The sequence below is a fragment of the Sapajus apella genome, unplaced genomic scaffold (genome assembly GCF_009761245.1).
Source record: "Sapajus apella isolate SASKATOON/1434 unplaced genomic scaffold, GSC_monkey_1.0 scaffold123, whole genome shotgun sequence".
Classification (NCBI taxonomy): Eukaryota; Metazoa; Chordata; class Mammalia; order Primates; family Cebidae; genus Sapajus; species Sapajus apella.
Genome location: NW_022437063.1, coordinates 2,366,365 through 2,393,061, shown reverse-complemented (window position 1 = coordinate 2,393,061; position 26,697 = coordinate 2,366,365). Strand labels below are relative to the sequence as shown.

The 26,697-nt window shown below is 44.7% G+C and overlaps 2 protein-coding genes across 6 annotated transcripts in view; one reads left to right on the top strand and one right to left on the bottom strand.

Annotated features, from left to right (window-relative positions):
• Window positions 1-999: 999 nt before the first annotated feature.
• Window positions 1,000-23,023, bottom strand: NUP50 (nucleoporin 50). Of its 3 annotated transcripts, XM_032261430.1 has the most exons (9): window positions 22,568-22,680; window positions 21,256-21,332; window positions 17,568-17,645; window positions 15,118-15,201; window positions 10,185-10,371; window positions 7,348-8,007; window positions 4,883-4,964; window positions 3,078-3,196; window positions 1,000-2,167 (listed from the first exon to the last, which is right to left on the bottom strand). In XM_032261430.1, the coding sequence occupies exons 3-9, from the start codon at window positions 17,634-17,636 to the stop codon at window positions 1,965-1,967; spliced, it is 1,404 nt and encodes a 467-aa protein (XP_032117321.1). In that variant the 5' UTR covers window positions 17,637-17,645; window positions 21,256-21,332; window positions 22,568-22,680; the 3' UTR covers window positions 1,000-1,964. The 3 variants fall into 3 exon arrangements, with proteins under 3 accessions (XP_032117321.1, XP_032117320.1, XP_032117322.1); XM_032261429.1 differs by lacking the exon at window positions 21,256-21,332 and having other exon boundaries at window positions 22,568-23,023; XM_032261431.1 differs by lacking the exons at window positions 21,256-21,332; window positions 22,568-22,680 and adding an exon at window positions 17,746-18,158 and having other exon boundaries at window positions 17,568-17,644.
• Window positions 23,024-23,041: 18 nt separating this feature from the next.
• Window positions 23,042-26,697, top strand: part of LOC116538877 — a 30,461-nt gene continuing 26,805 nt past the window's right edge. The window contains exons 1-2 of one of the 3 annotated variants that reach the window (XR_004263817.1): window positions 23,043-23,196; window positions 25,739-26,240. Coding sequence is in view for 1 of the 3 variants with exons in the window: in XM_032261437.1 (XP_032117328.1) it covers window positions 23,171-23,196 (26 nt within the window). In the remaining 2 variants the exon portion in view is untranslated. Of the gene's footprint in view, window positions 23,197-25,734; window positions 26,241-26,697 lie in introns of those variants that run through there. The other 2 variants (XR_004263816.1, XM_032261437.1) reach the window with 2 other exon arrangements.

Sequence of the window (26,697 nt, the reverse complement as noted above, 5' to 3'; positions counted from 1 at the left end):
AGGCTTAACAGGTAATCCAATCATGATCTTTTCATGCCATTTTCTGTAAACTTTCCATACACACACAGTTGCTAACAAAGTACTGGGTCACAAACACTGAAGTGTCCCAAAAATGCCTGCGAGCTTCTGATTCCAGCTGATGCCAGGGGCACACGTGTGGCTAAGTTGCAGCAAACTTAACTTTGTTCCCCTTAGTTCCTCCTCTTCATCTTTTTAAAAGTTGGATAAACCTCATGTGAATCAGGCAGGGCCGATATTATTTTAACAGCATCAACCATTTGCTTACTATAACTCATCTGCAACAAAAACTCACGTGCATTCTCAATTCTAAAGTAAATGTAAAAACAATGGCCACGTCCTCCCTAGGTGCATCCTACAGCTACGTCTGAATGCATCCTCTAACAGTGCAAGCACACCTCTCCACACGGATTCATCCAAAGCCACACACTAGGCCACATTCCCCCTGTGGAATCAAAACACTGAAAGTACAGCAAGAACCTCATGACAGCATTGGCCCAATCACACACCTCAGGTACTGAGGAGTTAATCATAACTGATCATAAAATTGCCTCCCCCTCAAAAAAAAACTTTATACCTAAAGATTGTAGTTTTAAAAAAGCAACTGTACCGTCCACAATTATTTTGACTATTTTCTAAATGAGAATACACTCTGCACTGAAGATCAGAACATACACACGTGAGCCCTTGGGCACTGACCCTCAGCCTCTACACAAGATCAGCTGGTACTAGTCTCAAATGATTCATGAGAAATGAAAGTGGAAATTTAAAAGTTAAATTTTGAATCTCATTCATGTGCCCAGAGTCTTCAAAGAATGCTCATGTTACCTGACGGCTCTGGAGAAGTGACATGGGTATTTGTGTGCATAACCATGGCTCCCTTCCAGACACATGGAATCTTCTTAAAAAAGTAAAAGATAGTTCAGGTATCAAACACATAATACACTGCTGTCTAAAGTTAAAGGCAAAATTTATACACGATTTTCTCTTCCACAACCTTCTTCCATGCTTCCCAGTGAATTCACATGGCTCATGTGTCAAAGCTCCCAGGCCCTCACTTGGTAATGGTTTTCATACGTGTGGGGTTGATCATGGTACAAATGCCTATAAGCATCATTTTTCTACAATAGTTTTGACTTCACTTTCATTTCATACGGGTTCACTGTCCATGGTGTAGATGATAAGCTACCAAATTTGTGCTTTTAAACTCATTCCTGGCAATCCCCCTTAATTTTGTCTTTAGGGGAATGAAGAAGTAACGGCACCTCATGAATAGAAACTACAAAACCAAAAACTCCTTCACAAGCTACTCATTTCCTTTTAAAATGAAAATGCAATTCCTGAATTCTAGTGAAGCGGCCCACAGGGTTACAGGCCAATGATTAGAACACTGAGGTGAACACTTAGTACTCACATTTTAGCTTAAAAATCAAAAAGCAGAGGACAAACATCTGTCACAGCGTGCCAGTCCGGTTCACTTGGTAACAGAACGAGTCACATGTCGGTCGAGCCCACCAGAGAGAAGCATACAGGCCAGCTTCCTTCTGGACACGGCCGGGCACCCTGTTCCAAAGCCTCTCTGGTGGTGGTGGCGGCAGACCCCAAAACCCACGGTTGGAAGAGCCTTTGGGAAAGCGAATCGATACCCTGATTGCAGTCCTTGAAGAAATCGCTTATGGTTAGTTTAATAAACAAGGGAACATTAAAAAAAATCCTCCAAAAATTGCATTCAAATGTATTTTACACTTTAGACAGTTCTTAAGAAGGGAGAGTACGGTTTCTTGACACTTAACATTTAAAGGTTTTATTGGCTACGGTAATCTTCACAGGAGTTTTAAGTTATCTGTAAGTTCTTAGAATGTCAAGGAAGAGAAGAAAAACTAAGTTTTAAGGGGCGGTGGGAGAAGCAGCAACTTGGTAATCATTCCACAGCCGACTTCGCGTGCTCAGGCATCCTTTTTCTCCAGTAAAATTTTGTGCAACTCATCTGCATCCTCGCTGGTTTTTACCCGGATCAACATGGTAACTGGGATGGTGGCGTTCTTCTCATCAATTGGTGGATTTGGAACACAGACGATAAGAACATTATTTTTCCCTGTTCGCGTACATGGCATATTGGGCGGAATCAGAACATTCAACAATATGTTGCCTGTATGTAAACAAACAAAAATCCATTAAAATTACATAAACTACAGCTCCACCAAAGGCGTCTGTAATATGCTAAACATGAAACATTAAAATAACTTAATGGATCTGAAACGGGGAGCCCACGGGAATGTCACAAAAGTAGGACTGGTCCTCCGAGAACTATAAGCCTCAGGCAGGACTCGCCCTAGGCTCCAGCCCGAGTCTCTGCACCCACACAGCGTTTCTCACAGAGCCAACAGCCTTGCTCAGAACTGTCAGCCCTCCCAATGCTGTCCGTTTTTGCAGTGAAAGAACACGGTGGCACAGCCCAGAGTCTTCACTGAGCCACACCAACAAAGGACATCTCTGTCACAGAGGCCAGCACAGCTCCCTGGGCAAGAGTGACGTGACCGTGATGTTATTACTCACTAGTTAAGCCCATGGGAAAGAAAAACGCCTCCCTGGAGTTCCTTCTGCCACACAGCCCACTGTTCACCACCACTACTGCACACTCCACCTCAGGCCTGCCCTTCCTCCCTCTGGGTGCTAGGCTCCTTGCAATGGACTGTTTTCAGGGTAAGACTGAGGGTAGACAGCGATGGGTTAGTGATTACTTGCTATATGAAAAGGATTCCTTTAGAAGGTTAATTTCCCTTGGGTGTTTATTAAACTGCCTAATCTCTAGCTTGTCACATTCCTCACACAAAGGAAAATGAAGAATCATTTCGTTTATAGCTTTTAACACATCTATGTTTCCTTACACACTATTATCCTGGGACTCAAAACTAAATCTATACTCAATAAATGTAGGATGAATTTGGCCAGAATGCGCTGTTTAAAAATATATTAATAACCTTGAATCAGCAGGGTAAAGGCTTTTATACACTATGTGATGATGATGATTTTGTGCCAACTGAAAAAAAGGTACCCACCTAAATTGGTGTCTGCCCGCACCAAAAGCTGTGTCTTCTGATTCGCTGTAGGTTTTAAATGCAGAGTACCTATGCCTTTCTCTTTAAACTCATTGTCCTTCTTGTAAAATAGTTTACACCTATGGAGAAAAGTAATGGGTCCCATCAAGCACTCAATGAGGAATCAAGTCACAGTTTTCTATCGACCACTCTTCACACTTGTGTGGAAAATCTGTATTAAGTGAGAGTACAGGACTTCAGGATAAATCTTTAATTAATGCAAACTGAGCCTGAGCAAAAACCAGAACAAGAAAATCTGCCTAGAGATACTAAAACCCCTCCCCATTTTTTCAAATTAAACAATAGGCCCCATGAAACTTGTTATAACACTTTCTGAAACCATGTTCTCAAGTCAGTCAAACTCAAGAGCTCAACAGCCCTCCCTCCCTGTTATGCTCCTTTGGCCCCGAGCTCCAGAGAGCTGCTCTGGTCCTCTAAAGACGGGAGCAAATACAGGTCAAAGATTCTGTCCTGCATCGCGCCCGCCTCTCCTTTTTTTGGGCCTATTTCTTACTTTAAAAAGTCTCAAGGCTCCTTCAGTTTTTGACTGACCAACATTTTGAAATAAATTTGGAAAACGTTCTTGGGTAGGGTCTAATAACAAAGTAATCAAATACCTTTCCAGCTTCCTATGCTATACATCTCCTGAGGTTATTAATAATACAACCCTACTCATTTATTTATTCATGTATTTATTTTGAGACAGTCTCTCATTCTGTGGCCCAGGCTGGAGTGTAGTGGCGTGATCTTGGCTCACTCCAACCTCTGCTTCCCGAGTTCAAGTAATTCTTGTGCCTCAGCCTTCCAAATAGCTGAGATTATAGGCATGCACCATTGCACCTGGCTAATTTTGGCATTTTTAGTAGAGACAGGGTTTCACCATGTTGGCCAGGTTGGTCTGGAACTCCTGACCTCAGGTGATCTGCCCATCTCAGCTTCCCAAAGTGCTGGGATTACAGGCGTGAGCCATAGCACCTGGCCTCATTTGATTCATTCTAAAAAAAAAAACAAAACTTAACGTTGAGTCACTCCTTTATGTCATGTGGGTAATGAAATTTAAACACATAAAGAAGAAACTGTTGGCCTCTTTTAAAAGTTCTTGAAACTAACACCTGGGAATCCCACAGGATGTGGTGACCTGTTACATGGAAAACTGCTGGCTCATTATTCTGAAATGTTTGCATGACAAAAATATATCTTAAAAGCTTCTGAAATTGCACAAAAGTTTTTTCAGCAAATATCTTTCTAAAAACTAATCTCATTTAATTGAAAGGAAGATGCAAGTTCTTACCTTCCTAAACAGGAAGGAATGGTTACTGTGCACAACTTTTTGACTATTAGAAAATCCAGAAAGGCCAACCAAGTCTCCAGGAAGGGATCAGAGATGCCTCCTGAGTAAAGTAAGTGAAGCCAAACCTGAAATCAGTGACTTGAGATTTCTTTGTTAGGGGAGTAGGAGCGGGAGGGAGAAAAAGGAAGAGAAGGTGGGATGGGAGGGGGTTGAGAAGATCATGGAGAGCCAGTCTCTAAAGTACTTTAAAAGAGCTAAAGTGACAGAAAAGAGTGAGACCTGCCCACCAGGACATTTCTAGAACTGGCTTTTTAAAAATAAACTGGCCAAGAATTCTTTCCTGTTCCACTTGAGAGCAGGCAAAGCCTGACCCCAAGACTGAATGCTCAGTCAGTGCCGTGAGGACGTTCTCCAGCCCGAAGCACACTACCACGTCTCTAAAACACACACACCAGCAGGTTCTGGTGATTCTTACTTTTTGGAGTAAAAAGCGTCGTCTTCTTTTACTTCAGTAACTACTACTTTGGGTGGCTCATCACTCTCTTCTTCATCTCCACCTTTTATAAAAATGACAATAATTCAGTCAGATTCCAACCCAGAGCTTAAAAAAGTAACAGAAGCTTTGTTACGTAACATCCTAAGCCTCCAGCTGAGCACTCCATGTACCCACAGACTAAAATGCACACCCAATGTGGGGATGGCAGAGTCGGGAGTGCCTGCTGGATTTTAACTACTTTGTGAAAAATAAGCATCCTTTTCAATGGGAATATACTTCTTAATTCTAAAATAACTCCCAGTACATAGAAAACCTTAGAATGGAAAAATCTCCATACTTATGACATTTACAGAAAAATAACAATCTGTATTCAAATTACCCACTCGACAATGACATCTCAGATAGGATTTTAACACCTTCACCCCTGTATATTCCTGTCACGATATATCCACAACCCGTATCAATAATGGCCAAAGATAGAAAAATACATTTCTTTTTAAACAGGGGGCAAGCTGTCAGAGAAATCATTCCAAAGCCCCAACATAAGTAATTTAAGCTTTGTCTGAATTGCCACATGGGTCACTGCTCTGGTATCAATGGTATACCCACTAATGGGGTCTCCCAAACATGGGAGATGTGGGACATCATTTAAACAAAACACTATTTAAACACATGTATTAGGCCAGGTACAGTGGCTCATGTCTGTAATCCCAGCACACTGCATGGTCCGGGCAGGAAGATCGCTTGAGCCCATGAGTTCAAGACCAGCCCAGTCAACACGGTGAGAAGGCCCCCACCATCTCTACAAAAAACAAAAAAGTTAACTAGATGTGGCAGTGCATCCCTGTGGACCTAGGTCCTTGGCGGACTGAAATGGGAGGCTCGCTTGAGCCTGGGAGGTCAAGGCTGCAGTGAACCGTGATTGTGCCATTGCACTCTAGCCTGGGTGAGAGTGAGACCATCTCAAAAAAATTTAAAAACCACATATATAAAAGATCCTCTTAAAGAGGATGGCAGTTGCATAAAACCTTACTAAAAAGCAATTCTAAGAAAATAACTGTGATGCTCAGATGATTAGATCACATCATTAAAACCAGACAGGACTGTCCATTTTATCACTCCAATCTCCCGTCTTCTGATGCGTCAACTGTGATAACCAAGGGACTGAGGGGCGTCCTGCATGCACTGGGACTCGATTCAAATCCAGTGTCGCTGTCCCAGCGCCTGCCTCGGGAAAAGACTCCCCCTGTGTCTTTATTTCTGGGAGGCTGAGAAGAAGTAAAAGGGGAGACACTTGCTTTACCCTTGGTCCTGAGGGCCTGTGCCTGAGCATACACTTGAAAGTGGGGCAAGGCAAAACAGTAATGGAAGTCTAGCTTCCTGCTAGAAAAACATATTTCAGTGGCAAACTGGCAAATGCAGTTTGCTTCCTCAAGGATCAATGTTCACATGTCTGAGGAGTATACCTTTTCTTTTGTTGAGACAAAGTCTTTCTGTGTTGCCCAGGCTGGAGTGCAGTGGTGCAATCGTGGCTGACTGCAACCTTGAACTCCTGAGCTCAAGAGATGCTCCCACCTCAGCCTCTAGAGCAGCTGTGACTACAGACACCCAACACCTTGCCTGGCTGTATTTTAAAAAAATTTTTGTAGAGATGGGGTCTTGCTATGCTGCCCAGGCTGGTCTCAAACTCCTGGCCTCAGGTGAGCTTTCCACTTCAGCCTCCCAAAGTGCTGAGATCACAGATGTGGGCCACCTCAGCCGGTCTCACTTTTAATTGCTTACAAGTGGGTATCTTCACAGACAAAATTTGTTCACAACCACCATATGAGGAAGTGGTATTATGGTGTCACCCTACTTTTTAGCTAAAAACAGAGGGAATGAAGAGCCCAGACTAAGGCTCAGAACTTTGCCTGGTCTGGGGCACTGACGATACCTACAGGAGATGCCACTTAGACACCACGGCTGTCCTCTGGAAAGGAGGTACCTCCAAACCCACAGGAGGATTTGTTCTCTGTAGCTATGCAAAGTCTACATTTTTACTGTATAGTCAAGTACTGTTTTGCCACGTGACTTTATTTACAGTCAAATCTCCTAAGTCCAGGTCGATTGAGGGGACATTCATAATGAACTTCACGAAATTTTCCAAAACACAATTTTCAAAAAATGTCTTTACTTCTTTTTCATATGCTATGCCATGTGTGTTTGAGACTTTTCAGGGTCAGATGTTTTAAAATTCATTTTTATTATTTTTAGTCCTTATAAACAACCCTACAAAATAGGACTTACTCTTTTAAAAATAAGGAATCTGAAACTCAGAATCAAACACGGAGCGGGCGACAACGTCTCAATGTGACTCCGGATCAATTCCAAATCCAGGCCTCTACCTTTCTCAAGAAACACAAATCTTCCGCAAACCTAAATCCAGTGACAAGCCTGGTACTTACCTTTGCATTCACTACTGTCACCTACTTGGCCCTCCGATGGTTTAGCGGGAAATGGTGATGAGACCGGTTTACTCTGGGTAGTATCTTTGCCAAATAAACTGGAGTTTCCGGGGGAAAATGAAAATCCAGTCAGGGGGACAGAGCTTAATGAGCCCACAACAGAGCTATCAACTTTCTTGCCGAAGTTAAATGAGGCACTTGTTGCTCCTAGTGATGGGTCCGTTTTTTTTTCAGTTGCAACCTCCACCTTCTTTTCAGGTGTATCTTCAGTTTTGTTGCCATGAAACAAAAACGTTGACTCTTGCTGTAATTTTGTTGAGCCAAAAAGGGAGAAAGACTGTGTTTCAACCGCCGTTTTGTTAGATTCGCTTTCAGAATTCCTGCCACCATCCCCGTGCTGCTGTTCAATGTTTGTTAGGTATTTCTCATAGTCTTTAAAGATAGGCGTCAGATCACAGAGTGGGTTTGTATTCACGTGCTTCACTATCCAATCCCGGACAGAGCAGTTCAAGGCAGCCAACTGCTTGTGATAGGCATTCCCGACACAAGCTTTACTGGAAGCAAGGCCAGAGGAGGAGGGCTGCTGACTGTCCCCATTCGTTTTGGGATTTGAAACTTTTTTCTCAACCAAGGCGGTAGGGCCATTTGCAGCAAGAGAACCTATAGGATGTCAATAATTAAATCATTCAAGACAAACTTGATGGAATCATCTAGACTTTTGTGCCATTCTGCCTTCATACTTTTGCTTTTATTGTATCCTATCTTTCCTCCCATCCCCGAGACAGAGTCTTGCTCTGTCACCCAGGCTGGAGTGCGATCTCAGCTCACTGCAACCTCTGCCTCCTGGGTTCAAGCAATTCTCCTGCCTCAGCCTCCCAAGTGGCTGGGATTACAGGCACCTGCCACCATGCCCGGCTAATTTTTTGTATTTTTAATAGAGACGGGGTTTCACCATGTTGGCCAGGCCAGTCTCAAACTCCTGACCTTGTGATCCACCTGCCTGGCCTCCCAAAATCCTGGGATTACAGGCGTGAACCACTGCGCCTGGCCAACTGTATCCGATTTTTGTGACAGCTCAAGAAATATGTATTCAAGGAGTAATATTTAGTAACCGGTTATCAGTAAAGCTGATTAATAAAGATCAAATCAAACTTTATGCAAGAACACTACCAACCATATGCTTGCATTAAGGTACTACACATTTTTAAAATAATCTTTTCCTTCAAATGGATGCCTATCTGAGATGAGATCAGGTGTGTCCAGGATGGTGTGGCCATAGACCAAAGGATGCCTACAGCACTGTCAGAATAGTAGGTCAGCGTTAACACTTAATCCCAAGGTTGTCGGGATAAACAGTATTAAAGCACAGTTGGCCTTCTGTACCTGCAGGTTCCACACCTGTGAAATGTGGTACTCAGTCAGGTACAGCGGCTCAGGCTCATAGTCCCAATACTTTGGGAGGCTGAGGCAGGCCAATTGCTTGAGCTCAGGAGTTTAAGACCAGCCTAGTCAACATGGCAAAACATCATCTTTACAAAAAAATACAAAAATTAGCTGGGTGTTGTGGCATGAACCGACAGTCCCAGCTACTGGGAAGGCTGATGTGGGAGGATCACTTCAGCTCAGAGGTTGTGGCTGCAGTGAGCCGAGATCACACCAATGTACTCCAGCCTGGGTGACAGAGCGAGACCCCATCTCAATGCAGTACTCTGGAGATGCGGAACCAGTAGATATGAACACTCACTTTTCCTATCCAAGAGTTATGCTGGTCTCACTATGGGACTTGAACATCCAAGGGGTGCTGAAACCAATCCCCAGGATACTAGGGGATGGCTGTAGTTAAAGATCTTAACAGAAAGCGCGTATTTTAAATCACACTAAACATTCTGCCAAATTAAAATCAAACAGTGTACACTTTCAGAATAATTAGCTAAATACAACTCAACCAGTCAGGATCATTCCTAAGATTTTAACCCATGACTGCATTTTCTGTTGCTAATTCCAAGAGTTTTTTGTTTTTTGTTTTTTTTTTTTGAGATGGAGTTTCGCTCTTGTTACCCAGGCCGGAGTGCAATGGCGCAATCTCGGCTCACCGCAACCTCCACCTCCTGGGTTCAGGCAATTCTCCTGCCTCAGCCTCCTGAGTAGCTGGGATTACAGGCACGCACCACCATGCCCAGCTAATTTTTTGTAGTTTTAGTAGAGACGGGGTTTCACCGTGTTGACCAGGATGGTCTCGATCTCTTGACCTCGTGATCCACCCGCCTCGGCCTCCTAAAGTGCTGGGATTACAGGCTTGAGCCACCGCGCCCGGCCTTAATTCCAAGAGTTTTTAACCATTTCCCTCAAAACAGGATCAGGCAATCAACACATCCCATACCCAAACAAACCTAGCCTGGGAGGGACCCTGGCTACGGACAACCTCATCTGAGTTCCTAGCATCCATTTTGGTGTGAGGCACACAGAAAGTCCTTGGCACACAAAGGGTCTATATGTGTATATAGCATTTTCTTTTCTCTTTTGACTCTAGGTCAATTCTGAGGGTCATTCTCCTTTCAAAACTGGACATCTGAGGCTTAGAGGCCAGGGTCACACAACTGGTAACTGGCAGAGCTGAGAACAAAATGAAGGTCTGTTTTGGATCTTAGCCTGTGTGCTCTACCCACTTACTCTGTAAATAACCAACACCTCCCTAAGTTCCATTTCTTTCATTATTAGGCTGGTTTTGCTCACATAGTTCTAAGACACGGAGTAGGTGTAAGAAAAACATCTCTGCAAAGCGCTTTTCCATAGATTCTACTTATACAGAGGTGGCTGGGGGATGGGAGCCTACTTACCAAAGGCTACCTTGGGCTCTGCCGCTGCCCTTGCACTGGTGAAGGGAGGGGCACTGGTTACATTGTTTCCATTAGAAAGTCCTTCTAAAGGCTTCCCTCCAGCACTGCTACCAAATCCAGGAAACAGTCCTCCTCCAGAAGGTACAACCAAACCTTTAAAACCTTTAAAGGCTCCTCCACTCTCAGACTGAAATATAAAGACAGAGTACACATTAGGTAAGTACTTCTTTTTTTTTTTTTTTTTTGAGATGGAGTCTCGCTTGGTCACTCAGGCTGGAGTGCAGTGGCACAATCTCGGCTCACTGCAACCTCTGCCTCCCGGGTTCAAGTGATTCTCCTGCCTCAGCCTCCCGAGTAGCTGGGACTACAGGCGCGCACCACCACGCCCGGCTACTTTTTTGTATTTTTAGTAGAGACAGGGTTTCGCTGTGTTAGCCAGGATGGTATCAATCTCCTGACCTCGTGATCCACCCACATCAGCTTCCCAAAGTGCTGGGATTACAGGCATGAGCCACCACACGCAGCCAAGTATACTTCTGACTACCAAATAAGCAAGTGAGTGACAATCTCAACTCGGCTAAATAGCACTCAGACTCCATATATGCAATCGGCATTGTAAGGCAAATTGCTGGCACAAGTAGAAGAAATGAGATGGGAAGATTTTACTCATAAGAACAGCTTTACAACCCAAAGCTGCCTTCCTGAAATAGGCAGGAAGGACATTTAAAAAATATATTTTTAAAAATGTATTATGTATATTTTTAGGACATAAAAGACTAATGCTATAAACTTATGTACCCACCACCCAGCCTCAGAATAACCGAAGTGTCTCAATAAAACTAAATCCAAAATGAAAGATTCTTCATGTACTACTCAATCAAAGACCATTTATTGCCTACAGAAATTATAGAAACATCAAGTTAGGTTAACTAAAAATATCCATTTACCTAATTTCTTAAGAACATCTGTAGCTTTCAGCCTACAAAAACCTGCACAGATGATCAAGTCTCAAATCTACATGCTCCTGTTAGTTGAGCAACCCAGGACAACCTTTTAGCCTCGTTTTTCTCACTGCTTCCTTGTACTCGGTTGTTTGAACATGGTTTTCTAGTAGGCCTTTCCCCTTCGTGCTAGCCTGCTCACATCTCTAACCCAAAATGCTCTGGAAATGCTGGCATTCCTTATGGATGCTAAAGCCGCTCTCTGCCCCTGGAACTTTTAGAGAAAGTTTCCTCCATCTATAGTGCTTTGCTAAATAAACTCACTACAATTTTTAGAAGCCCTTTTTTTTGTTGTTCAAAGAAGTGATTACATTACAGGAAGTGATCTGCTTCTTAGACCAAACATCTAAGACAGAGTTCACAAATCTTAAGTTTCCACATGAGTGTACAATTTCACCAAAGAAAATTAAACTGGAACCTTTTAATTTACTAAACAGGCCAGTTAGCCTAAATATTATTGCATATTTTTCTAAAACCAAAGTTTCAATCTCATCTACAGAATTTCAGATGTTCACTGACCACTGATATATTTATGGCAATGAAGTCAGGCAAAGGTACAATTTTAACTTAAATGAGTTTTAATGCATAAATACAGCTTAGATTCTGTTGCTCTAAATTTGATTTTTCATCATTTAAAATTCCAAACACACCAAACTGATAGCTGTTATTTTAAAACAGTGATTCATGGACAAACTGTAAAGACACAAGTGGCTTTTCAGAACCTTCAATTCTGCACAGATTTAAAAGACACTTGGTATTCATAGGGATTTTGGAAACTGCCGATAGTAAATCAGCTCTAGAGTCATCATAAAAAGTCTAAAACCACAAGTTAAACAAAAGATATTCAGAAAAATGAGAGTAAAAGTTGATTAAGAAGATAAACATCTGGGGGCCGGGTGTGGTGGCTCATGCCTGTAATCCTAGCACTTTGGGAGGCCAAGGCAGTCAGGTCGCATGAGCCCAGGAGTTCGAGACCAACCAGGTCTCTGCAAAATTTAGCTGGGCGTGGGGGCACATGCCTGTAGTCCCAGCTACTCAGGAGGGTAAGGCGGGATTGCTTCAGCTCAGGAGGCAGTGCTTGTAGCGCATCAAGGTTGTGCCACTGCACTACAGCTTGAGCAACAAAGACCTTGTGTCACAAAAGAAAAAACAAAAGAAAGAAAGAGAAAGAAACATGCCCATCTGGGCTCCATGGGTACTGACACACCCAGCATTGGTCAGTCTCCCTCACTGGTTTTATTCTCCCCCTGGCACTTACAGAGGGAAAATGAATACTATGTATTTATTTGTTTCTTTTCCAAAGGACAGGAAATGTTGGTGTTTTTAACTCACCAATGTATCTCCAGTGCTCAGTAGATCTACTGAATCCACTATTGAGGAAAAACCACATTGCAGCATTCTGGTGGGTGACATGACATTTAATTTTCCTAATATTCAAGTTCTGATGAAAACTTCAGGCTAAGAGTTACAGCAAAAACTATCTGTGGATTTCTATTATTTACATATATTCAATTTCCCTTAGTAGCCCAAGGGCTGCTGCCCTCTCCCTCCCTCATCCCTTCAGCTGAAGTTGTAGATTATGGTCTGCACTGTTTCGACCTCTTAACCTTCCTTCGAATGGACAGGTGGATGCCCCTCCCTGAGAATGACTTCCCTTGGCTTCCGCAGTGAGCTGTTGTTTCTCATTCTCCCTGAGACCCTCTCCACTTACATGCCTCTTCTGGTCTAGTCCCATGGCCTCAATCCCCGCAAGAGCTCCCGGAGCTGTGCCCATCCTCGCCCTAATTCCTGTTCTATACCTAGCGGTCCTTTAGGGCCTTTCCACTTGAGTGTACCGAGTCCTTCCAAACACATTTCCAAGATCAGCCATTTCCTCCTTAAGCCATCCCTCCCCTGATTGTATCTTCTCAGTGAAAGAGCCATCAAACATCACTCAGCTCAATATCTACATCGATCACCTAGTCACTAGTCAAGGCAATTCATAAAATCAGGCCAGAATAAAGATAAAAAACCTGAAGTTGAACAGGTTTACTGTACCACAGGGAGACTACAAGTAATAACATATTGTACACTTGAAAATAACACCATGTTATACACCATAAGCATATAATTTTTGTCAAATAAGAAATTAATACAATCTTTAAGCAAAATGTAAGTAATTATAAAACAGAAGACCTAATCTCTAGCTTGGATCTTAGATAACGCTTCCCCTGTACCCATTTCCTTTCTTTGCAGTGCAACCCCTATTGACCTGAAGTTCTACATGAACGAGCTTTTACAACTTCAGGAAATGATGTTCTTCTCATGCATCTAGAGCATGCAATGGAGCAGATAAAGAAGGCAGACGTATAGTGTCAGCCATGGCATTCACTAGCCAAGTGACTACCCAAAACCACTTGAGAATCGACTTGATATATGATTACGTATCTCTGCCTTGAATTATGCAATATCTATTAACATCAACAGTAATATATTCTAGGAAAATTGCAAATATTTTTGAAATTTGAATTGTTTTCCCATTAACACATACCATGACATTTATGAGACGCTTCAAGGGACTGACTGGCTGTCTCAGACTGCCTCCCCACCACTGCCACCTACCTGGCTCCCTTCCTTACATATTTTCAAATGGAAAAAATTTTACAATCAAACTTTGGCAATGTAACTAATATTTTTGTAATAATTTCTTTTCATAGTTTCTCAAAGCGTGAACAATCTATCTTTACTATCCTTTTTATTTGGAAATAAAAGAGAAATACAGGTATCGATCGACTTACGACCTATGCCGCTTACGACCATTCGGCTTTATGACCACAATCGCTAGCCATGACTGCTCTGCGTCTGGCAGCGCAAACGTTGCCCGGTTGGGCGTAAGACAGTGCGGACCAGCTTCCGGCAGCACTACCATCTCCGTGTACACCATTTCAACCGTACATATAGCCTACTCAACTTACGACCAAATCGTGTTACGACTGGTCTGCCGGTCCCAATCGTGGTCGTTAAGTCGAGCACTAGCTGTAACAGCTTGTGTGTCCTTTAAGGAGAATGCTTAGGAATGGAAATGTTTCTGCTCTCGGGACGTCTGCGTTATGCTTACTGGCATGGCACCTCTAATCTGACCATCTGAAATCTTCCCATGAGCATTTCCTTGGAACATCATGTTGGTGCTCAAAAAGCTTCATATCTCGGAGCATTTTGCATTTTCAGATTAGAGATACCCAAGAATATATTCTTGATTTTTAAAATTAAACACTGCAGAACGTGGGGTAAGGTAGATTTATTTCAAAGCTGCCACCCAGGATGTTCAAAGTGGCTTCTCCTGCCTAACACCAGATGTCCAGGCCACCAAGACCACATGCTCTTGGGTATAGAATGTATCTGAAGGGAGAGGACTACACTGGGAAAGAGTTCTTAGATGCGGAGTGATTGCTTAATACCACATTATTTCAATTTAAGAGTTACAATTAATCTTTTTCTTAGCACAGGAATGAATCACTTTTATATACTATACTAGACTATACTATACTATACTAGAAAGAAAATCCACACATGAAATGCTTCTACCAAAGCAAAAGGGCTCCCCCTACCCAAGCCTCGATCCCAGGGAGCAGACACGACTCTCAGAAGATCCTTGCATTTTCCTTTCTTACTCCAATCTGATGCCACTTTGCCCACCTCTGTATGCTCGTTTTTCTTTTCCATATTGTCTATCAACTTGAATTTGTCTATATTTATTTCCTCAGCTGCATAAGCTCCCTTTATTAAGGTCCAGACCTGTGTTTATTGTTTTTCTCTATCGCCCGTGATCTACATCAAAGAATAAGCATTTTGAGAAAGCATTTGTTGGTATCACAGCTCCCAGCGGAGGGAATGCTGTGCAACTCAGATATCAAATGAGTATTTCATAGCGGGAGCTGGGAGGAAGCACTCACCTCAAACCCCACATTTCTGCGCTTTGCTTTCTTTATTGCTCTGTTCTTCAAGACTTCCTCACTGGCCAGTGAGAATGTTCCCACCTGCAAGACAGTACAAATTAAACAGATAAAGCCAAAAAGCTGATAAAATGTTCAACAATAACAAGAAGCTAGAACTGAGCCACTGTTCATAGCCTTTCAAAAAATAAATTTTGGCCAGGCACAGTGGCTCATGCCTATAATCCTAGCACTTTGGGAGGCTGAGACGGGTGGATCACCTGAGGGTCAGGAGTTTGAGACCAGTATGGCCAACATGGCAAAGTTCTGTCTCTACTAAAAATACAAAAATTAGCTGGATATGGTGGTGGGCACCTGTAATCCCAGCCACTTGGGAGGCTGAGGCAGGAGAACTGCTTGAACCTAGGAGGCAGAGGTTGCAGTGAGCTGAGACATCACCACTGTACTCCAGCCTGGGCAACACACCAAGACTCTGCCTCAAAAAATAAATAAATTTTATATTTATAACATACACATGATTTTTAAGATGAGTCCTGCCCAACTTGCGCACTGTACAAAAGGCCACAGAGGCACCTAAGACCCTGCTGGAAAACTAGTGCTTTTCTACAGTGTACTCAAAGCGCACTGATGTCCACATTCCTGACATCCACATCAGAAATCTGCTGAAGATCTTTGGCTTTAGTTTACAACCCTTCTTTTACCCTGTAGGGTTGGAATAAAATATTTCCCATGCAAAAATTCTACCTATAGCTGTTTCAGATTTTATTACACTTAATGGGATCCCTACACTCAGAGGGGACCATCTGCCTGCACTTGTCCCAAGTTAAATGCACTTAACTAAACGTAATCTTTGCACACTTATTTCATTAGCATATGTTCAAATGGGAGTTCTTTCATTCCTGAATATTTCAATGTCTAAGCAAATTGTTAATGGTAATCTAGTTGTTACTATAGCCCAGAATGTAACTGTGCTTAAGACCTTAAACCACCACCAACAAAAAACCAAAAGACATGGTTAAAAAGCACCAGTCAGTTTAGCTCACCAAACATAAAATCCTTATGATTCTAGTTTCCCTAAACATATGCGAGTGCATGCACTTGTAAAGAAAAACGTACCAGTACTAGAAAAGATTCAGAAAGAAGATGGCAGTCTAAGAATAAGCTTCAGAACACCTGCAAGTTTTTAAACTTTTGTTTACTTAGCACTATGCTGTTAACCTGAAAGGTTAGCTTGGTTACAGATTTCCTTAGTGATCTGGCCTCGGAGTAACACACTGCTGATAAGGCACTGTAAGATGTGTTCTAGTCTTGGTTTTTGAGGCAGGGTCTCATGCTGTTACCCAGGCTGGAGTGCAGTGGCGTAATCATAGGTCACTGCAGTCTTGAACTCCTGGGCTCAAGCAACCCTCAGCTTCCTGAACTACTGTGACTATAGGCTCGTGCCACCATGTTCAGCTAATTAAAAAAAAATTATTTTTTAATAGCGATGGGGGTCTCTCTATGATGCCCAGTCCTACTGTTTATAAGGGAAAAATGATCAGATTTCCTCAGGGGAGACCATTTTTATTTTGCTGGAAAAGAAACTAGGCCTATCTAAATTCTATTCCTATAAATGCAATTGTTACGGGTCTCAGATCTACCATTAAGAACAGGAAATGGCCAGGCGCGGTGGCTCATGTCTGTAATCCCAGTACTTTGGGAGGCCAAGTCGTGTGGATCACAAGGTCAGGAGTCCAAGACCAGCCTGACCAACATGGTGAAACCCTGTCTCTACTAAAAATACAAAAAAATTAGCCAGGCATGGGGGTGTATGCCTGTAATCTCAGTGTTCAGGAGGCTGAGGCAGGAGAATCTTTTGAACCCTGGAGGCGGGGGTTGCAGTGAGCCAAGACTGTGCCACTGTACTCCCACGTGGGCAACAAAGTGAGACTCCATTTCAAAAAAGAAAAAAACAAAAACAAAAACAAAAAAACCCCACAGGAAATAAAGCAAGCCTCCAAGAAGCATTAGGGAAAGAGAACACTGCAGACGGAGATGGTGACAGTGTGCCACTTTTCACATCTGAGCAGTATGCTAAGTTCATGACTAGATTACTTAACTCAGCCTTCAGTCATGACTAAAACGGCTTACTGCAAACCGTGAGTTTAGAATGCCTCAAGGATACGAAACTCAGGAGGAAAGTTCTTCTATTAAGGAGAATATTTAAGGAACAGGCACTAGTGCAAAAGCACAACTAAATGTAATAAATTTCTACACTAACTAGAGGTCATAAGAAATGTAATTAATAAATTTCTACACTAAATACAGGTCATACGATTTCTTATCATCTCCCATTCATGACATTTTTAGAAAGGTCCTTTAGTTTTATCACAAGTCTTCACGAGGAAGCCTAAAATGAATTTAAAAGGCAGAATAAACAGGAAATCACTCTTAGGGAAGCTATTTTTTACCTCTTCAGCTTCATCCTCTTGATCCCAATTCTTATCTGTCAATTCCTTCTCAGCAATTCTTTTGGCCATGTTTTCAACCTAAGTTACAGAAAACAGAAGTAAAAAGTTTACTTTTCTAAATGAATAAATTCTTATACAGAGTTTAAAAAATTAACTCTAGTATGAAGTGAAGTAAAACACCTCTGATGCCACTGGAAACTGCTTTAATGAGAACTTCACAATGGTGCTATTAGGCTCCAGTGTTACAAATCCAATAAAGGCTTTTTCTAGGGGGCAGAAGAAGATTCCTAGGGAACACCAGCACTCCTAAATAACACTAAACCAACTCAATTTGGAAAAATTAAAATATCAATTGATTTTTAATATCTGGAATCTGAAGTACTGTATATATGATCAAATAGTCCTTAACTTATTCTATGCATATACTTAAAAGTTTTGCCATAAGCAAAATAATTTTAAAATTTAGAATTTAAAATTCTTTTAAAGATGACCCATTAAAGAAGTGTATCTTTCAGTAAGAATATCAATAAGGCACTGGAAACAACTTCACAACAGGAATACTGTTTTTTAGGCTACACTAGACAGAGATACATGGTTCCCAAGGCTGAACATTTCATTGCTCCAAACTGCATATTGCTAAGACATTTAGAAGTTCAAAATGAGGCCGAGCATGGTGGCTCACGCCTGTAATCCTAGCACTTTGGGAGGCCAAGTCGGGCGGATGACCTGAGGTCAGGAGTCTGAGACCAACCTGGCAACATGGTGAAACCCTGCTTCTATTAAAAATACAAAAATCAGCCAGGCATGGTGGCAGGTGCCTGTAATCCCAGCTACTGGAGAATCACTTGAACCCGGGAGGCGAGGTCCCAGTGAGTTGAGATCTCGCCAATGCACTCCAGACTGGGGAATAAGAGCAAGATTTCATCTCAAAAAAAAAAAAAAAAAAAAAAAAAAGTTCAAAATGATTAATATTGATGTATTAGTATTCTGAGAACGTATAACCTTTCAAAAATAAATCAATGGCTTAACTCTTCAATACCATGGCATTAGTGGAAGGCACACGAGTTGGGGAACAGCACAAACTCTGCAGTGGACTCCAGCAACTATCCAAAGAGGGTGCTCCTGTCCAGCCCTTAAAATCTGCAATTTGTTTTCTGATCCTGGTATCGTAACAAAATCCCCCCACAACCCAGAGCTCTGCTGAGCGTGGTGCTGACTTCTTCGCTAACTCTTCAGCTGGACAAAAACACCTTCTCATTTCCCTTGCTACACACCTCGCCCAGGAACTTACTGATTAGTTATGCGGACCTGCCAGGTCTTGGTGAGCCTGCCTGAACTCCTTCCTGATACTCTCCCCACTCCTGTTTGCCCTCAACACCACAACACACCCGAGGAAGCTTCCTAGAACTCTGCGGTCACTAAGATATAAAGTGACTCACCACTCTTTAGTATCTACAAAGTAAAATGCAAATGTTAGCATTCCAAAGGCCTCTAAAATCTGATGCCCAGTAGAGTAATTACATAGGGGCTTTCAGCTTTTCATACATCTTAATGATTTTTACATTTTCTAAGTATGTACTATTTTTCTGGTTACAAATGATTTTAAAGTCTAAGATTCTAAAATATAAAGCATGAGAAACAAAGACACTTCTCATTGCCTGGGAACTCTCTTTTTAATGTCCTCCCAAAAACACCTGGTTTTGTCATTAACCTTTGCCATACAAACAAAAAGAAACACAGGAATACACCTAATTCTTTACTGTTCAGAAACCAGGTCTCTGTACGGATTTTTCTGGCAATTTTCCTCCTCATTAACATCTCCATCAGAGCACTGGAGAAGAAGTCGCAATGGTCATATTTGCTATTTAAGATTCACTGTGGGGCCAGCGCAGCGCCTCATGCCTGTAACCCCAGCACTTTGGGAGGCTAAGGCAGGAGGATCACTTGAGATCAGGAGTTTGAGACCAGCCTGGCCAACAAGGTGAAACCCTGTCTCTACTAAAAATACAAATATTAGCCAGTTGTGGTGGTGGTGGCGGCGCCTGTAATCCCAGCTACTCGGGAGGCTGAGGCAGGAGAATCGCGTGAAACCAGGAGGCAGAGGTTGCAGTGAGTTGTGATCGCGCCACTGTACTCCAGCCTTTGTGACACAGCGAGACTGCGTCTTTTTTAGGAAAGAAAAAAAAGATTAACTATGGAGAAAAAAGGATGGAGCTGAATGCACAATAACTGTAACAGGAAAATTTTACCTTCTAACTCATACCACAGTGGAGACAGGTGGCACAGTAAAATAGTCTAAATAAACGTAGGTGCTTCCACGTCCTAACATACTCATCAAATCAGTATATAACCAAGAGGCAGGGATCTTTGTTTACAGATATACCCCAGATGCCCCATCAGTGCCCAGCTCCAACAGCAGGTGTCCTGCCTGTCATTAGATCAGTGATCTGGGATAGTACATAAAACATTTGAAAAAAATACAGAAAGATGCTGGAACCCTGTTTTGCCATGTTTTAGCTGTGAGACCTTGGGCAAGTTATGTTTAATTTCTGTGCCTCAGTTTCTTCATCTGTGGAACAGAGAAGTGTTAAGAAAGTTAAGAAAGATAAAAAAAGACTGGCTTAGAATAGTGCCTGGAGCTGGCTGGGAGAGGTGGCTCAGGCTGGTAATCCCAGCACTTTGGGAGGCCGAAGTGAGTGGATCACTTGAGGTCAGGAGTTCAAGACCAGCCTGGCCAACGTGGTGAAACGCCATCTTTACTAAAAATACAAAAATTAGCCGAGTGTGGCGGCGTGCACCTGTAATCCCAGTTAACTCGGAAGGCTAAGGCAGGAGGACTGCCTGAACCTGGCAGGTGGAGGCTGCAGTGAGCCGAGATCATGTCACTGCACTCCAGCCTGGGCAACAGAGCAAGACTGTTGCCATAAGCATGGGTGGGGAGGAGGGAAGGGCATTTGGCCAGGCATGGTGGATCACGAGGTCAAGAGATCAAGACCATCCTGGTCAACATGGTGAAACCCCGTCTCTACTAAAAATACAAAAAAAAAAAAAAAAAAAAAATCAGCTGGGCATGGTGGCGCGTGCCTGTAATCCCAGCTACTCAGGAGGCTGAGGCAGGAGAATTGCCTGAACCCAGGAGGCGGAGGTTGCGGTGAGCCGAGATCGCGCCATTGCACTCCAGCCTGGGTAACAAGAGCGAAACTCCGCCTCAAAAAAAAAAAAAAAATTAGCCAGGCGTGGTGGCGGGTGGCTGTGGTCCCAGTTACTCAGGAGGCTGAGGCAGGAGAATTGCTTGAACCTGGGAGGTGGAGGCTGCAGTGAGCCAAGATTGTGCCACTGCACTCCAGCCCTAGGCGACAGAGTGAGACTCGTCTAAACAACAACAACAACAAAAAACAGTGCCTGGAGCAGAGGAAGGGCTTAACGAATTATTTAAAAAACAAGTTTAATTAGAAGCAAAGGCTATTAACTACCATCTTCCCTCCAAAACTTCAAAGTCGTAGCACTGCAGCATGGAAGAATAACTTGGATTACAAACCAGACTTTTAAAAACATTTTACCAAATCCCTATTTTATGTCAAAGCATGACACGTCAGACAATACATTTTCCTTTTATGGTAGAAGTGGAAAAGAAAAACAAACACTCTGTAAACTACTCAGAACAAGGCTGTCACCTGGAGAGTCTTACCTCTAGCTCCTATTATAAAAAATTTAAGAGAGGCAGAAGGATGACTGAAAGCCAGGAGTTGGAAGCTTACCTGGTCTCTACAAAAATAAAGAGACATAGATTAGATTAATAAATACAAATAAAAACTTAGCCGGGTAAAGTGGCGCACATCTGTGGTCCCAGCTACTTGGAAGACTGAGGCAGGAGAAGCACCTGAGCCCAGGAGTTTGAGGCTACAGTGAGCCACCACTACACTCCGGCATGGTGACCCGAATCTCAACCAACCAATAAAACGAAATTTAAAAAACGTTTGTGCTTGTGGGTAAAAAAAACACACACACCAAATCTGACATGATTGCTAGGCATCAAGCAACGTGGTAGGAGACTAGGCAAACTGGAAAAAACGTTTGTGCCTGATATAGTTATGTGGTCTCTGGCATCCGGTGCTGCTCTGCCCTTGGAGCTGAACTTGTCAACATCAGCTTAAAACGAAAACACAGATTTGGCTACACTTAATAGCGAGGTCCCTTGTTGGACGGAGAGAACAAGGGGACCAACTAAGCAGACAGAAATACTAAATCCCCAAACCGTTTCTTAATGAAATTGAGCAAAGGGGTGATCGATGACCCGGGAACGCAGTAAGAAAGTGAAGCCAGGCCAGAGAGGTAATGGGGCCAGGAGAAGAGAGACGAGGGGTGGCCAAGGAGAAGAATCGAGAGGCATCGCAAGGAAGGAAACGGAGACGACCAAGCCGGGACAGCCCTGCCAGCCCCTTACCTCCGCCGGGGCCGCAAGGGCGAGCCTCACTCGAGTCCGACGCCTGAGCCCGGGGAGGCCCGAGCCCCGTTTCACAGACAGCCCGGGCTGCGCGCCGCTGTCATCCCACCCCACCCTCCACCCGCCGCCGCCCACCCGCGCGCCCGACCCACGGCTCCCGCCCCTAGCCCTGCACCCCGCTCCCTCCCCAGGATCCCATTCTCCAGCCCCGCAAGCCCCTCCCGGGGTCCGGTCCCCCGGCCCCGCACCCTCCTCCCTAGGATCCCGGCCCTGAACCCACACACCCCTCCACGAGGTCCCGTTCCCCGGCTCCGTATCTCTCCCCAGGGTCCCACCCCCAGCTTTGAACCCACATCCCCCTCCTGAGGTTCCGGTGCCCCCGTCCTGGACCGGCGCTCCCCTCCCGAGAGTCCCCTCCCCCAGCGTCCAGTCCCCAGCCCCGCACTCGCACTCCCCCCCACAGGCCCGAGCCCGCTCCCATCCTCCCGGCCCTAGGCTCTCAGCACCAGGCTCCCGCTCTCAGCCCCTTCCCGTCCCGCGCCAGCCGCCTTCTCACCTGCCCGGCCGCAGCCGCAGCACTAGCTGGGTCTTGGGCGCGGCGAAACCCGGGGAGCGGCGGCGCTGGGTTTTGAAGCGGCTGGTGGTAGCCGGGCTGTGCGCGCTCGGCCGCTTCCGGTGCTGCACTGCGGGTCTCAGAGGACTTGGTGCTCCGCAAGCCCTGAGACTCAAACACCATGTCCCCGGGGGGGGGGCCCTCACGCTGTGTGCGGCAGGGAGGCGACAGCGCCGGCTCAGCCCGAGATCGCTGGGGGAACGCCGCGGAACACGCTCCGGGCGGCCATTTTGTAACTCGAATCTACCCCCAAAAGCAATTCGAAAAAAAGGGTGGAAAGAAACGCCCGCGTTCAGCTATTGCGCAAGCGCGCCGGAGCCACCGCCGTAGCACCTCCTTCCGCCAGCCAGGCCCGTCACGCTGCGCATGCGCCCATCTCCCTGGAAACCGGCGTGGGGCGGAGCGCGCCCGTCTCGCGCATGCGCGTGTGCCGACCTTAAGAGCGGCGTCGGCTGTCACCGCAGCTGCTTGGGCGCTCGGCTCCAGCGGGGCCGGCGGCGCGTCTCTTAGGCTGTTCGCGCGCTAGTCGCCGCTGAGGGGCTGGCGATGCGCGAGGAGCTCCGGCTGGGAAGGTCAGTCTGCGGAACGTGGCCCAAGCTTGCGGTGTCCGCGTGTGGGAGCTTTAGGGCTGAGGAGAGGCCGCCCGCGACCCTCGTGAGTCGTGTGAGGTGCCTCTGGGGTCGCTTCACACGTCAGGCAGCCTCGCCCGGGGGGACGCGCCCAGGTGTCCCTGCTGCCGGTTCGCGGCCGGGGTGGCCCCGAGGGGCTGCGTCTCCGCGCTGGGAGGGGCCGCGTCTCCGCGCTGGGAGGGGCCGTGTGGACCGCCTGTTAAAGGACCCCCTCGTCCTTCGGCAAACGGCCGGCATTTGTTTTTGCGTCGGGTGCCGTCACTTGTGTCTTTTCAGCCTCTGAGATCCCTTCGTGTCCAGCGCTCGGCTGTTGAGCGGGGGAACGAGCCCTGTGCTCTCTGCGCTGAGGGAGCCCACAGGCTGGGCGGCCTCTGAGCGCCTTTCTCGCCAGCAGCTGGCGATCTCTCATCTCAGGCCCTGTCATTCCCAGCTGTTTGCAGTGCCTTCTCTCTCTCTCTCTCTCTGTCTCTGTCTCTCTCTTTTTTTTTTTTTAAACAGCGGAGAGTTTTGCTTTTTCGCCCAGGCTGGAGTGTAGTGGCGCGATCTCCGCTCAAGCGATTCTCCAGCCTCAGCCTCCCGAGTAGCTGGGACTACAGGCGCGCGCCACCACGCCCGGCTAATTTTTGTATTTTCAGTAGAGACAGGGTTTCACCACGTTGGCCAGGCTGGTCGCGAACTCCTGGCCTCAGGTGATCCACCCGCCTCGGCCTCCCAAAGTGCTGGGATTACAGACGTGAGCCACCGCGCCCAGCAAATGCTTTTGTTCTTAAGATATTGTTAGGTTTTAAAGGGAAGGCAAGGGTTAAAGAATGGCAGGTCAGCGTGGTGGCGCATGCCTGTAATCCCAGCACTTTGGGAGGCCGAGGCGGGTGGATTACCTGAGGCCAGGAGTTCGAGACCACCCTGACCAACGTGGTGAAACCTTGTCTCTACTGAAAATACAAAAATTAGCCGGGTGTGGTGGCACATGTCTGCAGTCCCAGCTACATGAGAGGCTGAGGCAGGAGAATCACTTGAACCCGCGAGGCTGGGGGTGCAGTGAGCCAGGATGGCACCATTGCACACTAGCTGGGCAATAAAGTGAGACCCCCCCCCCCCAAAAAAAAAAAAAGAATGACACACAGGGCAGCTCAACAGCAACACAGGTATGTTGCAAAAACCTATGGAGATGGGAGATCAGCTTAATGGCAGAGCCCACTGCTGCTTACAGGCTGGGGTACTTATAGCGGGGAGAGGAATGGGCAGTATGGCTTGCTGCCTGCAGTATGTTGATAAAATTTACTATGATCAGGCAGTTTTGCCCTTGTTCCCACAGAATGTGATAGTTATGTTTCTTGGACTTTTGCCCAGCAGGGTTTGATAGGGACGTTCTTTCAACTGGGCCTTGGCCCAGCTGTGTATGATAAGAAAAGGCAGTTGGGCAGGGTATTTCTCCTGACCCAAACCTCCCTGGAATGTTTCACTTTGACCTGGGTCTGCGAAATGGCCCAGGGGGCTTAGGAAATAGTGCAGTTTGGACTAACAGATAGTGGGACATCAAAACGTTTCCTGGATCTGTTAAGTCCTGGGTTTGTTTATTAAGCATGATTAATCTGTTCCCTTAATCTTAAACATCTTGTGACTATTAAGAATGCAGCCAGCAGGTCTCTGTCTCATTTTACTCAGCATCTATTCAAGGTGGAATTGCTCTGGTTCCAGTGCCTCCGACAGACTTGCTGCTTGATTCCTAGACTGTGACCATGTCAGAAATAGAGGCAGCTTAGGTCAAGGTAGACTTTGTTGTATTCAACATTGAATTGTAGCTTAGTTAAAATCAGAACTTTTATTCTTGCAGTAATACAATAATGTAAGGGTAAACAAAATAACACATTCACTTTTTAATTACACATTGTAGCATTGAAATAACTGATGCCTTTCTGCAAGTAAAAAAGATTTGTGCTTAGAATAGCACTGTAGCTGACTTGCTCATTACTGGATGGATTTCACTGTTAACTAAAATGACAACTTTAAACTGCTTTGACTCCTGAGAACCGAGGCACTTTGCATGCAGACATCTACCTACTTTGAATTTAGTTCCTTCCTTTTAATGAAGCTCAAGTCTCATGTTATGAAATAGTCCACCAAAGGTGTTAACCACTTTTTCCCTATAATCTGCCTTTGAAAAAATCCCTTTCAATTTGCTTAACCCCTGAGAGCCAAAGGGCTTTGATGGTTGCTAGGCTGGGTGGTTGTCATCATGTTCAGTAAATAAATATCCAGACGTCGGTTTATCTACTTTATCTAATTCCAAACGAGTTCATGGTGATGTGATCCTGCCTTTCTTTCTGTTGTTAGAGGTCCATGCCAGGAGCCAACTTTCCATTAGTTTTGCCACAGTGATCAAGTCATTATTGTCTCATCATTCAAGCCCAGTTTAACCTAGTAAAGAAAATTGCAAGATAATCTTGCTGTATTCCAGCTGTGTTCTAACCTTCATTTTAGGTAGGCTTGAACCTTCACCTGGAGTCATTCCCGTTAAGATTTACCAGAAAATGCCCAACAACAGGAAGCTTGCAGGACTACACTTTGCTCCCAATGTTAAGGAATGAAAACAGGAAATGTTCTGTTATCTGCCTGGCAGTGGAGCTTTGGAGTTAATCTCCTGGCCATGTCACTTACCAGCTTGGCAGCCTTGGACAGACTGAACTCTTTGAGCTCAGTTTCCTCATCTGTAAAGCCAGGGTATGTTATGTACCTTTATTCGGTGGTAGAGATTCAGTGTGAACACTTAGGTAAAGCACACAGTATGGGCTGAATAAATGGACTGTTACTGAGATGCTATCACTTGTTTTTAAGTTCCTTGGAGCTTTCTCCCCTTAAACACCTCAAAAGATTTTCATTATTTTTTCTAATGCTAATATTTTTCTAATTCTTGCTTTAAAATATTTTACTGTTAAATATTTTGGCCTGGCATAGTGGCTCACACCTGTAATCCCAGCACTTTGGGAGGCCAACATGGACAGATCACTTGAGCCCAGGAGTTTGAGACCAGCCTAGGCAACATGCCGAAACCCCGTCTCTATAAAAACTATAAAAATTAGGTGGGCATGGTGGCATGTGGTAATTCCATCTACTTGGGAGGGCTGATGTGGGAGGATTGCTTAACCCCGAGAGATTGAGTCTACAGTGAGCCATGATTGCACCACTGCACCCCAGCCTGGGCAACAGTGAGACTTGTCTCAACATAAATAAATAAAATATTTTATTTGTGAAATGGTAATTGGTTTTTTTTACTGATAAAAAATAAAATTTTCTTTCACCTCCACTGAGTCTTAAAAGAACAAAAAGAAGTGTAACTGACATTAAGAGGTTTTGGCTTCCAAACCATTGTTAATATTGAACTGAGTTCCTGTAATTCCCTCTAAAAGCAAAGAGCTGTGATGTTTTAACCAGAGCAGTTTTATT

What these genes read in the sequence shown, in the direction of transcription:
- NUP50 (XM_032261429.1), bottom strand. Translation starts at nt 22,747, where the DNA reads ATGGTGTTTGAGTCTCAGGGCTTGCGGAGCACCAAGTCCTCTGAGACC. An exon ending in GCAGAAATGTGGGGTTTGAG is followed by an intron (nt 10,372 to 15,117) that starts GTGAGTGCTTCC and finishes TTTATATTTCAG; the next exon opens with TCTGAGAGTGGAGGAGCCTT. An exon ending in AGAGCCCAAGGTAGCCTTTG is followed by an intron (nt 8,008 to 10,184) that starts GTAAGTAGGCTC and finishes GACATCCTATAG; the next exon opens with GTTCTCTTGCTGCAAATGGC.